Source organism: Gavia stellata, chromosome 19 (genome assembly GCF_030936135.1).
Source record: "Gavia stellata isolate bGavSte3 chromosome 19, bGavSte3.hap2, whole genome shotgun sequence".
In the NCBI taxonomy this organism is placed as follows: domain Eukaryota; kingdom Metazoa; phylum Chordata; class Aves; order Gaviiformes; family Gaviidae; genus Gavia; species Gavia stellata.
This window is the reverse complement of record NC_082612.1, coordinates 19,228,785-19,243,104: the sequence shown is the minus strand read 5'-3', so window position 1 is coordinate 19,243,104 and position 14,320 is coordinate 19,228,785. Positions and strand designations below refer to the sequence as shown.

Here is a 14,320-nt window from a genome sequence, read left to right as displayed (position 1 = left end):
AGAGCACCACACCTTTTTTGAGAGTATCCAAGGCTTGTCTAGTGCAATATAATGGCTTTTGTTTACAACTAAATAAAAGTTAGATTTTAAACATTTCGGCACGTGAGGGAAAATCCAAATCATAAACCTTTCATTTGTTTGCCTTTTTTGAGCGGGCCGAGAAGAGGTTGTTACCGTCAATTCTTTGCATCTGTTGACAAATCCTCTTTTTCCTCTTTCGAGCCTTCAGTGGTTTGTAGACCGTAGGCTGAGAAATAGCGCTCCGAATCCTGGGGTGTGTTTTCAAGCACATAGTCATTTGAGGATTTGGGGTTTTTAGGCTTGGTTCTGTGAAGGGTTTGTCGTGTTTGAAGAACATCTGAGAGTTCCCAATTCCTGCCAAAGTCACTGGGCGCTGCAGGGGCTCAGCTCTTCTCAGGAAATGGTCGGGCTTACTCCTGGGAGCTTTTTGACGAAGAAAGGCCTATTGATGCCGAAAGGAAGCGAAAACCTTTTAGTGGCTGGGTAATGAATATATTTTTAAACTTGGCAACAGCAATAGGAAATGAATAAGTAAGAATTTGAACCCAAAGATTACTGCGGAAGAGGCAGAGTGAGAAGATGCTTAATGTTACGTAGGTAGAACTGATTTTTCTTTTGGCAAAAGCCAACTTAGCTTCTACTTAAGCAAACTGGCAGTTCCCTGCTGCCTGTTACATCATCCCAGCCAGTTTTCAGTTTTTTGGTGTAACCTAGAGGGCTGTGTATTTAAAACATAGGAAGAGGTGTATTCAGCAACGTTTTTTCCGTATGGTTTGAAGGAAAGCTTATAGCAGTACTGGATTTTCTTGGAATATTATTTTTGTTCAAAAATATTTGCCAGGAGGTTTCTTACAATCGTCGTGGAAGTACGGGTGGGCTGGGAGGCCTTGATCTCTTGCTCAGCGGTCTAATGCTGCTATCGTACGGTCAGTAAACGGGGCTGGATGGACTCGATGAGTCGGAGGAGCTAGAGGAAGCAAAAGCTTGAAAAACAAATTCCAGCTCGTATTTCTCCACTGTGAAGATATGTATTTTTGGAAAGCATGTACCAAAGCTGGTTGATGATGATGCAGAAAATAATTGACTAACTGTGCCATCTGTTGCGCTTCTGCCATATGTTTTCCTCTTATCATTTGTTTCTGTTCAAACTGGGTATGTTCTGTGAAATAGTGTTTGATGTGGAACAGAACTTAAAAATATCCAGCAAGTCACAACTTGAGGATGTTTCCATAAAGGAAAGGAAGCAAAGCTTGGGACGAGGCATTTCTGATGCTGTTTGGTATTAACTTTAATGTCGTCCTTTCATCTGCTTGTCTTGCAGTCACCGTCAGGCAAGCTGCTTAGGTGACGCAGGGTGAGAGCCGAGCACGTCTGTGGTGCTCGGTAGCTTTCTGTGCCGTGCGTTTATCCACGCTTCTTTTCAAGCTGACGGGCTGATGAATGAAAACTGCATATTTCATCTCTGTAGACGTGATCCTGGCTGTATAAATAGGTGACGATTCTTCTGTGCAGACCTTTAGAGCAGAAGAGCCGAGGCGCTGCAGCAAGGCTGTTACAGCGCATCCGTGTGATTTCTGTTCAGTCTTTTTTTTTGGGGGCCTTCTGTCTTGCCTTGAAATTAAACAAGAACATGTCTCTCAATCTTGAGAAATGTTGATCAGCAGCTTCTCATGATAAAAAGAGAGTCCGTTTTAATGACAAAACAGCTTCAATAAATTTGTGATTTCCTGCAGTTGTACTAAAAGGAAATGTTCTCTCTTAATGTTTCGGAGGAAGAGGTTCTGCGCGTTCAGAAGGAAGCGAGAGTCGTTTGTGTGTTTGCTTTTTAGCCTTTCTCCACCCCCTTCCCTGCTGCTGGAATAATTCCTTTTGGGAGCCAGCAACAGATCTTATTACAATTAAAACTAAAGCAGATTTTTATTTGCATTTCATTTTCATTCGGAGAACACACAGGACAGGAGGAGAGGCCGAGTTTCTTCCCTGCACCAGTCTATTTTTTGAAAATGCTGTCATGGGCTGGACTGTCACATAGCAGCATTTGAAACTCTGTAGTAAGGGTTGTCATGTCACTGAGAGTGGCTTCAGAGCACGCTGGGTATTTTCGTGGTTTCTGTTACAGACCCGAGCCTGGATGCTGTCGTGGGTCAGGGTGTACGCTTTGCTGAACTTTCTGAACTCAATCTCTTATTACTGGAGCCAGTGGACTCCCTTCTCCAGCACCCGCTGCTTTGAGCCTAGCAGTATTTCACTGTTTCAGTGTGTAGCAAAGCGGGATTTGGGGTATTTTTTGGGGTGGGGCAGAGATTTCTGCATGCGTTTACTTCTTCTGGAGCATGTTTGAAGATGATCAAGACTGAACTAGGGTTTCAGGGCAGGTATTCGGTCTCATCTGCCCGTTGGAACATACGGGGTGTGTGGGTTTTCCTGGTGACACGTCAAGTGTAGCCCAGCTGCCGAGAGTGCAGCGCTATTTTTACCTCTCAAATTTTGACCTGTTTTCCCCCTGAAGACGCACGGCGTGGGACCACGGAGTCCCCCAGCTCCCACGTTCCCCCGTGCTTGGCATGTTGGTGCTAAGCCTGGAGGTCCAGTTCCCCAAAGCATTTACACAAATCGGTAAGGAAAAGCTTGGGGGTGGTTTTGGTTTTGAGGTTTTTAGAGTTCCCGTTCTAGGAAAATCTAAAGATCAAAACCGCTGCTCTGGAGAGGTTCCTGAAGAGCGGGGAGCTGGGGTTCACCCTGCAGCTTTGGCAATAGGGAGGTTCGGGCTCCGGCCGTGCACGCGTGAGGGACGGCTCGCTGGAGCCTGGCGGGCGGCTTCGCTGCACGGGTTTCCTCTGCTGGCGCCTGGCAGGCCGTGGAGACCTCCTCTCCCCTTGGCACGGGTCCCCGCGGGGCCTGGCTGCCTGTGGGTCCCCGACGCTTTCTGCGCCTGGCTCCCTAACACCGACTTTGGGGAAACCGTGCGGTGTTAGGAGTTACGGCATAGCCCGGGTTTTCCAAAGCTTTAAAGAGCATATTGACAAATGCCCTAAATGGCCGGGTTAACGGTGGACAGAAACAGCGTCTCCACAGATGTTGGGACTAGGATAACTACAGGCTTATATTAAAAAAGCGGACATTTCAGTAGACAGCAGACGCTTCTGCTCTGAATTAGGAATGCCGTCTAGTGCAATACAACTTACTTGTTTTTAAAAGCCCCTCAGTACGAGATGAGGCGGCGTGCACGGAAACTAGACACCTGCATGATAAAAAAATAGGAATTCAAGTGAGTTTTAGCTGTTGTCTTCAGGTAGTTTAAGGGCTTGTCTGTAACTTAGAGAAGGGAGGGCTGGTGCTCTGCATGACCAAATGAGTGTTTATTCCCTTATCCTTCTGTTTTTAAAACCGTACCTCCTTCTGTGCACTGAAGTTGGAGGAAGACTCGGGATGAAAATCAGTTTGATTCGTTTCAGAAAGGGAGGCAGAGGGTGGATGGCGATCCCCAACAGCGCAACGGAGGGGAACGACCCCTCGCCTGGCTGAGCAACCGGGGCCACCGGCCACCGTGAGAGCACAAAGAGGTCTGCAGTAGTAACAGCGCGTGACTAACCTCGCTGAGCAGTGCCCGGCAGTCCCGTACGTGTGGGAGCACCCGCGTCCGCCGGGCTGTCCTGGAGAAGGCACGTTCGTCGTCTTTTAAACCTGCGGGAACTGGCATTATGGTAAAAAGGCGGTGTCCCTTCCCCTCCCCTCCATCCGTCCTCTCTTTCTCTTCACACACTCTTTAAAAAGAATTTATTGCTGGGAAGAGAGCCTGGGGTCAAGGAAGGTTCAGGGAAAGAAAAGGCCTTTAGAGGTATTACAGCTGCTGTTTTTGCAGCAAGCGGCGTGTAAGATGTTTTACGTTCTGTGTTGGGATACGTATAGGAAAGATAGCTACTTCTCATCGTAAATATTATTGTTGCAAGAGGCACAAGTTAGAGTTGTTTAGGATTTTCCTTTTGTTTGAATCTAATCAGAACCTCTGAGCAAAACAGCTTGATTGCTCTGAATTTGGATGCTCGCCAGCCTCGGAATAGAAGGATATCCGTAATCCACATGAACGCAGCACAGTGTTTAATAGAAAACAATTTGCAGGGTCATAATATGTGGCTTGGGTTGTTTTGTTTTTTTAATTTTATTTTTTTTATTGCTGCTGTTAGTTTGTTAACTACTTGCAAGTTACAGGATTCTCTTGCTCTAAGTTGAGATCTAGTGAGATGCTTACAACAAGGCATAATGTAAAACAAGAACCCCGATCGGCCAGCGCTGACAGCGGATTTTATCCTGGGAGAACGAATAAAAATAGCCCACGAGGTTTCCCCCAGTTCTTCCAACACGTCAGACTGATGTTCTGCTTGCCTCCTGTCCAATAAATTTTTGCTCGTGCATATATGTGCACATACATGTTCTGTTTTGTCTTAATTATTAAGACTTGATGCTATTGTTAAGAGGGTATGTGGTTAAAGAGGATGAAATATATGAGTAGTAATACTGTGCTAATGCTTTGGTTTATGATTAACATTTAGGAACTCAAATAAACTTTTAATATTTGAGGGTTGTTGATTTTGGGGGGGTGTGTGTGTATTTTTGGTGGGTTTTTTTGGTTTTTACGTTTTGTTTTTTGAAAGGTGCAGAAACTGAACCTTGTGAACTGATATATAGTGTCCAAATGATGACTTCCCTTCATTTTGCCAGAGGTTTGCTCATGTGTGCCCAAGGTCAGGCCTGTTTTGCTGACTGAAGAATGCACTCTTCTTGCCCAACACAAAGTCCGGTGAAACCGATAAGATATTTTTTTTTTGGCTATTTCACTGAGCTTCGGCTCACCATCCTGCTCTGCACATTGAAACAACCGAACAAAACACAAAAACCTCTCGGTCAGAATTTCCACTTGTTTGTTCCGCAGCGGAGTCTCACCGTAGACCGATTCAACCTCTCCATGCTCTCTACAGCTCCCTGAAAGGGGGTTGTGGGGAGGTGGGTGTTGGTCTCTTCTCCCAAGTGACAAGTGATAGGACAAGAGGAAATGGCCTCAAGTTGTGCCAGGGGAGGTTCAGGCTGGATATTAGGAAAAATGTCTTTCCTGAGAGAGTGGTGAAGCATTGGAAGAGGCTGCCCAGGGAGGTGGTGGAGTCCCCATCCCTGGAGGGGTTCAAGGAACGTGTGGACGTGGCACTGCGGGACATGGTTTAGTGGGCATGGTGGGGTTGGGTTGGTAGTTGGACTTGATGGTCTTACAGGTCTTTTCCAGTGATTCTGTGATTCCAGACAGGGAGAGAGACATGTAGTTATGCTGATATTTGTTGATGGTCACTAATGTTTTTCAGTCTTGGTTTACGGCTGATAGTGGCGTGCTGTTTTGTATTTTCCTGCAAAAATAGTAATCCGAATAGTTTACGGCTCCTGCCCTTTTTACCCAGCAACCATAGAAAAAAAAACCTGTTAATACCAAGTCATGTTCTGTATAGGTTTATCATACAAAGGGAGAGCACGGGTGAACATCTGGATCCCCGCTGACTCCCCACGTCAGGCATCTGGCGGGTAGAAATGATACCCAGCTTGTTAACTGGATCCATCAAAAGTATTGCGTGTATTTTTTGTTGAAGAAAGTTGATCTACGTTATCTCCTTGCTAATAAATCTTTGTGAAGAAGCTGATCAGGGGAGCAAATCTTAGATTACTGCTGAAAGCTAGGCAAGCAGGGGGTAGCGAAGTCATTACAAGATCGGATACTTGACTCTAGCAGCGTGTGGAGGCTGTTACTCAAAGTCCTCAGTGCTCTATAAGAATGGCCGCTACTACAGTAGCGCACCCTGAAAGATCTCAAATATTCAAATACTATTGCATGTGCCTTACTAAATAATAATGCAGTGATGTGGTATGGTCTAGTAGCGACGTTAGAGTTTTTGAAAGGTAACTGAGGTTGTTAGGGAGGTTGGGAATGGCTCTGTTAGAAGAGAATTTATACTTTGAGTCTTGCCACTGTTCCCCAAGAGACTTGCGTTCAACCTCGTGGCGTTTATGTCTTTCTCTGTCCCCTCTGAAAGAGGCAAACAGTCTCTTACCGGGAAGATAAAATGAGATTGGCTCATTTTAAAACAGTCTATTTTAAAAAGAAATGGATTGGCTGTGGCCTTTGTCCTTATGTATTGTTTAGATGAGCATTTTAAACTGCTTTCATTTCTTATCGTCCTGGGCTTCAGCAGAGAGCTGTGCCAGCTCAACAGCTTGTCTCCGGGAGGCCTGGATCTGAAGCGTGCCGCAACGATCTGCGAATTGCAGTAGCAAAACCTATTTTGGGGAGAGCTAGCACAGTATCTGCCTGCGCTGTGTGCTCCAGCCAACACCATGAGTAATTTAGTAAGTGCTAGGGAGAAAACAAACAAAAACAAGTATGTATATTTAATGTCGCAGTTGTATTAAAAAGTAGCGTGGAGGTCTGAGTGCTAGGCGTTCACGGTGTGGATCAAGTCAGAAATAATAACAGAGCGGGCTGAGGTGTCGGCAGCGTTGCGCCGTCCAAAATGTGTATGTGCATCAAAAGACATGAAGCGGGAGAAGGAGCTCTGCTGTCTTTAACACAGTTGTCGCACTTGTAAAAAGTAGCTCCCCTTTGTGTCTTTTTTAATCTCCTGTATGTCCCTCTGTCTATCAAATGATAAAAATTACGGCTGAAGAACTGACAGGGAAAAACATGACTGGGAAAACAGCTGGTGCTCAAGGAGGAGGAGTTAAAACTGATTTGAAATTGTCCTTTTGTACCTTCAGCATTGCATCGAATACTGTCGTCAGGCTCAAAAACATACTGGGTGGTAGCTTCAAAAGTGAAGATGGATGGGGGAGAGCTGGAGCTGAGCACCTGGTTGCAGTAAGAGTCTTGATTAATCCGAAGACATCAGAAGAGCTCCTTGCAAGAGAGTGGTATAATTTGTTAAAGGAAGATATTGACTGCAGGGCAAAGAGGCTGAGAGGGTGGCAAGAAGCGAGGACTGCCACCAAGGGCAGTGGTTTTGTTCCTTTACCCTCCCCGTTGTGTTGGCTGGAGTCCTTGTGCAGCCGCGGGGGAAATGGACTGGGGACCGGTGGGAGAGGAGGAGCTGTTGGATCCATTGTTAAATTGTGCCCATCAAAAAAAAAAAAAAAACCAAACCCCAAACAAACAAACAAAAAAACCCCGAAACACCCCAAAAAACCCCCAAAAGAAGTAGTTCTACAGTTGGCGTCGGTGTTCCTGACGCGAGGCCATGGTGTCACAGATTGGTGAAGAAAGAGGTTTCAGAGGTCTCCTTCACGCTAAAAGCCAGCGTCTTAGCTGTTAAAACCATCTTTTGTGGTTTTTCATGCTTGCTGTTAAGGGAATTTTTTTGAAGTTTATATAAAGGATATTTACAGAATCATTTTTACTTCCTGGAATGTTTGGAAAATGATGTTTCATTCAGTAAAAATTTTCCAGATAACTTGAACAGATACATTTTAAAAAATGCTGTCAACTTGAAATGCATTCACTTAAAAAAATCATTGGCACGCAGGCAATTTCAAGTAGTAGATGTAGCCAAGATTGCTTCTGGTTTGCCTTATAATTCCTCGTAATTTTTTGTCTTCTGCAGTCGGTATCTCCTATATCGGGCTGCACAAAGCTTTCCCGGCACACACAGGGCAACTGACCAACTAACTGATGATAGATAGGAAATTGCTCACATGCAAAATAACATCAGATGCACAGAGGAAATGCTTCTATTATATAGTTTGTAACAGAAGGATTGTGTATATTTACCAAATCAGTGATCTGTGATTCCTTTTTTCTTTTTTTTTTTTTAATTTTTAAAATTTCTTGCGTGGTTTGCAGAAGCAGAGTACATAGACCTTACTGGAAACTTCTGGTTTGCTATGTTTGGAAACAGTTCAGCACTAACAAAGTTGGAAACTATTTTAAATGTGCACAGGCTAACCCCTGAATGTGTTTTTCTGTCTTAGTGGCACAAGTACATCCTTGCTGCAGTTCCTTATATAGAAATTTGCCATCAGACAGCATCGTTTTCCAGAGCTCACATTGGGTCAGGAAACCCCCTCTGCAGTAGTCAGACCTCTTGATTAACTGTTCGAGCAAAGCCAGTCCTCTGCCTCTCCTTTGGGGATGATGAAACTTTCGGTAGATGGTTACGTGCGTGGTATTTGAGAAAATGTCACTGGTGGGGAAGACAAGGCTCTTCCCTTCCAAACTGGGACACTTGAGAACTTGAGCAGCGTACAAAGAAGAACGTAGGAATTGTGTGTATGCAGTAGACTGTGCCGTAGAGTAGAAACAGGAGAGGAGAGAAATACCTGTATCCACATACTATGCCTGCATGCTTTTTCTTCCCAAATGCCTATAAATATTAGAGCAATAGATTCCCTTATTTTGCAGTGGTATTTCACAGAGGAGGTGTAGTTTAAAGGACCTGGTTTTCCACAAAGTCATCCTGCTGTGCATGCGACACGGCTTTATTGCTCTTTTGATGTGGGGCTGGTGGAATTGAGTGCGTGCGTATGTGGTTGAGGGAGGAACAGGGGGATTCGACCTGGTGTTTTCCAAATTTCTGAGACCTTCTCTTTAAATACATTTACGTGATTGCTTTAAAGGCAACTACATGGTTTGCCAGGTAAGCAGCTTTCCAAATGTCCATTTAAAGTAATTTTTCAAGCCTGTTCATAAAGTAGGCAAAGTTCAATCTCTGGAAGTGGCAACACCTTCAAAGTAGCGATTCTTTTTTTACTCTCGGGTGAAGAGTTGGGGCGGAAGTCTGGAGAAGAACAAGAATGGTAGTTTTCACATCGATCACTGCAACTGGATTTGCCAGCTCATGCGCTTCTCACCCACGTTGACTTCTTCTCAATTTGCGTTTCCCAATTAAATGGATGGATAGTTTTTCCCTTCCCACCCTTCTTTGATGTATGGTGTCAGGAGTAGAAATCATCGAGAAGGATGCATGATGTACCTTGTATGTTATATTACTATGCGGCACGGCAAATACTTGACGTAACTGTTTTGTCAGCTGTAACCACCCTGTGGATTTCAAAATTACTTTCATGCTGGACGTATATCGTCTGAAAACCACTGTTTCTGCACAAGGTAGATATTTGTTGATAACACTGGTGTAAAGTGTTAACCGTCCTTTCTTTCTCTCTTCCTAAAGCTTGTACAATGAGGACAGAAACTTGCTGCGTATTCGTGAGAAAGAGAGGCGGAATCAGGAGGCTCTGCAGGAGAAAGACAAGTTCCCCGAGAAGACTCCCCTCTTCGCAGAACCCTACAAGGTAATGATAGGGGGGCGTGTGGGAGGGAGAGGAGGAAGGAGGGTTGGGGTGGAAGAGGAGAGCGTCTTCCCATTTGCTTAACTTAAATTCATCAGAGTATGTGCTTGAAGTTCTGTAGGTGGTGCAAGCACAGTACGGATTTTGGGTTGGGCAGATTCATTTGGGGGCCTCCTGTAGTTTGGGAGTTTGAGGGAGGAGTGCTCAAGAGCAGCGTGGCTGCCTGCAGCTGTGGTTGAAACAAGCTGGTTTTGATGTTAGTGTTCCTGAAGACTGCAGGCACACCTGCAGTCTTGGCTCAGAAGAACTAATACGGACTAGAGCGGTCCCACTTGCTTTGGAGAGACTGCATGCAGGATCAAGATGAGCTTGCATAACTTCACTTGTGGAGACGTGCGGTGCTTAAAATAAGATCCTCAAGAATGTCTCTTCTTGAGCTGGATCTCTTGGGGTGGGGCGTCCGTGCTTTTTAAATTGCCCCCTCACTGTTCTTCTGTTGCAGACTAATAAAGAAGATGAGTTGTCAAGCCGAATTCAGAACATGCTGGGCAATTATGAGGAGGTCAAGGAGTTCATCAGCAACAAATCCCATCAGAATCTCATAGGGATTCCAAAACGCGTTGCTCCTCTGATCCCACAAGGAAAGCCTGATCGTCCATACTTCCCTGAAAAGACCAGCCATACCTTACCATCTTCATTCCACCGCACAACCCGCCATCCACCCATGGGACCTACGGTTGTAGCTCCTCCCCCTCCAAGCCACTCCATTCACTATCAAAAGGCACAATCAAGAACAGAACCACCTTCGGGTTTGCACGTGAAGAGTCACAGCTTATCCAATGGTCGGAGCCAAGGTCAAGACCACAATCGTGGCGGCCAGGAAAGTCACGCAGGTTTTCACCACAAGAGGAGTGACAGGCGTGCGGTTGGTGAAGGTCGTGCTAATGAACTGCAGTCCTCCCTTTTGGCGCTTTCTCCATTGCTGTCATCTTTGTCTTCTCCAGTGGCACCCTTGTCACCTCTACATTCCAGCCAGCATATCAATTCCAGGTCACAGAACAGCAGCAAAAGTCATGGGCCGACCTACAGTCAAACAAAATCATCTCAGGACCTAGTGACAGGATCACAGGAGAAGGAAAGCCGGGACAGCTCAGCCGTTAACCTGACCAGCACCACCCAGCCTTCCTCTCAGACTTTTCCCCCACCTTTGCCATCAAAAACCAGTGCAATGCAGCAGAAACCAACTGCCTATGTCAGACCAATGGATGGCCAAGATCAGGCACCAGTTGAATCACCGGAGCTCAAACCTCCCCTGGAGGAATACCACGGAGAACCCGATGAAAAAATCTCAGATTTGAAGGCAAACGCCAAAGCCAGACTATCCAAATTGGAAATCCCTTCTGCGCCCATAGAGGTGAGTGCTATTGTTGGGGGGTTCTGTTGCCGGCAGGGTAAGTTCAGCCGTGGGAGAACAAGTCATCGAAGGGCAGAGACTACCGGAAGCAACGATGGCTGCGCACGCGTTACCGTGTTCAGAAGGCGCATTTTGAGGTTGGCTTTTGCTGACGTGGGTGAGATATCTGTTTGGATGGTGAAACTGCAACGCTTGCCGTGATTTTGTGGTTTTCTCGGTGAGGCTGCAGCAGGTGTTATGGTTAGAGAGACTGCTTCTCTTGCTATGATTTTTGTTTTGCCTGTGAAGATTGTTGAAAAGAAGGGGGAAATGATATGCTGAGAAGGTCAAGTGGTGAGGCACCTGCAGTTAGTACTGCAGAATGTCTCAGTACTCAGTCTTGAGCGCTGGTGGGTAGAGGCCCCAAATCCTCACTGAATATTGGGACAACTGACTGTGCAGTGAGTTCTGTGGCCACCTGGTAGGTTGAAGGTTTTGAGGCTTTGTGATAAGTGACTGCGAACACCACAGGGTTCTCCAAAGTAAGTTTGTGAGATCTCACTGTAGACCCTCAGGAAAGTGTTAATGTGGACAAAAAAACATCCTGGAGATTTCTGCCAGATGGATTTAGCCTAGCTTCCTCGGGAAGCACGACACCATTCCGTCTCCCACTTCATCAAATGCCTTTTGAGCAAGTTCTGAAGGTTTAAGTAAATTTAGTGCAGAGGTGGAATTCTCAATGGTAAGCAAGATCCTAAGAGTTCTGTAAAATTTTGCATTCGAGGAAAGAAGATACCTTCTTTCTTATCCCAGCTGTGAGCAAAATGAGCAGAACTCTGCTATGTGTTTGTTCTTATCAGCGGAAGGCAGCCTGGGCAGTAAGCTCGAGCATACCTTCGTTCCAGTCGCTACACTTGTCCTTTCTCTGCCAAGGACGGACAGGGACGTTGCAAAAGATGTGGGATGGGAAGCTGCAGTGGTCGTGGTGAAGAGGTGGCAGTTGGGCCAAAGACCAAAATGTGTTGCATGTAAACCTTTGGCTATTCCTGCTCGCCTGAGAACAGCTTCTTCCTAAGATGTATTGCTTTCTTGAGAGCGAAACACTCGCTTCTTCATTTGCCCCCCATTTAAAAATGAATAATGTTTTGGGACTTAGATTTCGGTCTTCAGTTAGAACCTGCAGTTTCAATCTGCAGTTAGATTTCTGTCTTCAGGTGCTCTTTCCTCTTTCATCCTGCTCTTCTGCTCGTTTTCCTGGATTGCTCTTTTCCAGGTTGAGACATTCCCATCGGTTGCAGCCAGGTTGAGTGGAGGGTGTTGCAGATTAGCAGGTGCAATTCAGAACGTAACGCTGTTCCTCTTGTACTACTTCAGTGGCCCTCTTGCCAGAGGCAAGAAAACTTCTGAGAACATGTGTATTTTTGTGTAGTTCTCCCTGCATCTTGAGTTGGTTAGAGATCATGTGCAGGGTGTGGTAGAGAGCGGCGCAGTTGAGCTGGGTTAGATTAGTCTGTTCTAGCTTTCACTTGAGAGAAGGAAAGGGCAGCGATCAGAGGGGTTGGGAAGGCTTTTCCCAAGATTTCAGAAAGCATCTCTTGCCTATATTTGCGCCTTGCTGTGAAGTCCAGTGGCTTCACAAGGAGCAAGTGTGTTGTTTAAGAGACTATTAGGAAGCTTTAAGGGAAGGGGATGGCTGGATTTATAATTGCTTCTTAACCAGGCGGTTAAGAAGTAGTTCTTTCCTTTATAATTATTTTGATACAGCAAGATTCCTTGTTGTACTTCATCTGGTTTTTGCTTGACCCCAAGACCGCCTATCTGATTTGTCATGTGTGATGGAGGCAGAAGCCTTGGATTTCTCAGACGCGTGCTGTAGGTTAAAGCAGCTTGAAGCTCGCGCTGGTAAAGCAGGTGGAGAGGAGGAGCGGTGGTGTTGTACGTGTGGCGTTCGGCAAATGCACGCTACTTTTCGTTGCGCCCTTCGAAGCCCGTTGTTTCAGTTTTGGGCTCGCTGGTGCTGCCCTGTGGCTCGGCCTCCCGCGAGTTCGAAGGCACTTGGTTCCCAGGTACCTTCGGCAGTTTCGCCGCGCTCATCCTTCAGTGCTGTCAATATTGCTATGCCCTATGGGATGTAGGATCCCACGGTGCTGACCGAAGGCAGCTGGGCGAGGAGAGCTACGGAGATAGTTTTCAAATTGTGTTTTGCCTTGGTAAGGAAAAGGGGGAGAGTGTGGGTGCGGTTTGCTTTTCATGGGAAAGGGTGTTGATCAGCTGCAAATGGCTGTAGGCAATTTCTTGTGGAAAATGAGAGGAAACCGGCAAAATGACATTGTTAAGAAGTTGTGAAAATACTTTCATGCTGAGAGACTTCATTTGCTTCGAAGGTTTGGCATTGCACATCATGCCTCAAAATTGGAAGTGTGCTGTGGTCTGCATTTCATTATTTGCTTGACCGGCTATTTTACTCCTGGGGGAGAAGGAAAGCAGTGCAGCGCCTTAGCGTCTGCATTACCCATCCTTCATTATCCATTGCCAAAAAAGATAAAGGGCAATTCTGGGTTTAAAACTCTTCGCAATTCCTGGGGTTTAGGTGTAGGGGGGTTTAATTTTTTTTTTTTTTAGCAGGCATTCTTGTTTTTCAGAAGTGCGACTTCCTTGTTCTCTCCCAACTCTCCTGGTCCCATTTCTATTTTCATCTTATCTCTTTTCCCATCCCCGTGCTTTTTATCTCATCTCACGTATCTCTGGTTTAGTATGATTTTTAGATAGGGCAGCATTAGCTCTGATGCTGTATGCTGAATGAAACTTCTTTCTCACTTTCCGTTGAGCACAGGTCTCTGAATCCAAATGCCCATAAAAAAAATCCTACAGCTGCCAGAGCACGAGTAGCCTTACCCGTGCGGGCGCAGGAGTGCTGTTAGATCTGTGGCAGAGTGACAACATAATAAAAAGGGAATTGAAGATAATGAAAGAAACGGTTTTGCACAAACCAAACGCCTGCTTTTAATTATATGCTGAGTCCGTTTTGAAGCTGATAGATGAAACCTTTTGTGAATAGTCTGAATGATCCGCATTTGAGGTAGGTATCTTTAGGCTGTGACCTCTGCCTGTTTTCTGTGCATAGGCGTTATGGATAATGGCTCGGTAAGCTCTAGTGAAAAATCCACGACTTCCATTTTTCTGCTTGTTTCAGGCTTGTCATTATCATATTTACTTCTCTTTGGTTTCAATGATTAACATATATATTTGATGATACAGTCTTTCAGTGCTAAAGCCTGGCGAGTAAAGAAGGAGAAACTGTGGTTGCGCACCTGGATGTATTCCCCCTGTGCTGGACGTGCAGTACGAGAGAGGTGATGGGGAACAGGGCTGGGCTGCTTTGCTTTTAGGAAACATCCAGTGAGGTATGTTGCTTGCAGGTGAAAGATTCACCCGAAGAAAGGATCTTGGGAAGGCTAATCAGGAGGGTCCTTTGGCTGAAAGGTTGGCCCTCCCTTTTGGTTTTGGTGAAACTGGAGCTGCGGGGAGGCTCCTGCCCTCCCACGACCCCGACAGTGAATAGGTCTAGGCTAGCAGAAACTCTGCTGTTCG

General features: G+C 45.8%; 1 protein-coding gene across 1 annotated transcript in view; it reads left to right on the top strand.

Moving 5' to 3' along the window:
• The window catches only part of AFF1 (ALF transcription elongation factor 1), a 101,966-nt gene that overhangs the window by 23,932 nt on the left and 63,714 nt on the right, over nt 1-14,320 (top strand). Inside the window, exons 2-3 of the mRNA XM_059826794.1 lie at nt 9,219-9,339; nt 9,839-10,750. Coding sequence (XP_059682777.1) covers nt 9,219-9,339; nt 9,839-10,750 — 1,033 coding nt within the window. The remainder of the gene's footprint in view (nt 1-9,218; nt 9,340-9,838; nt 10,751-14,320) is intronic.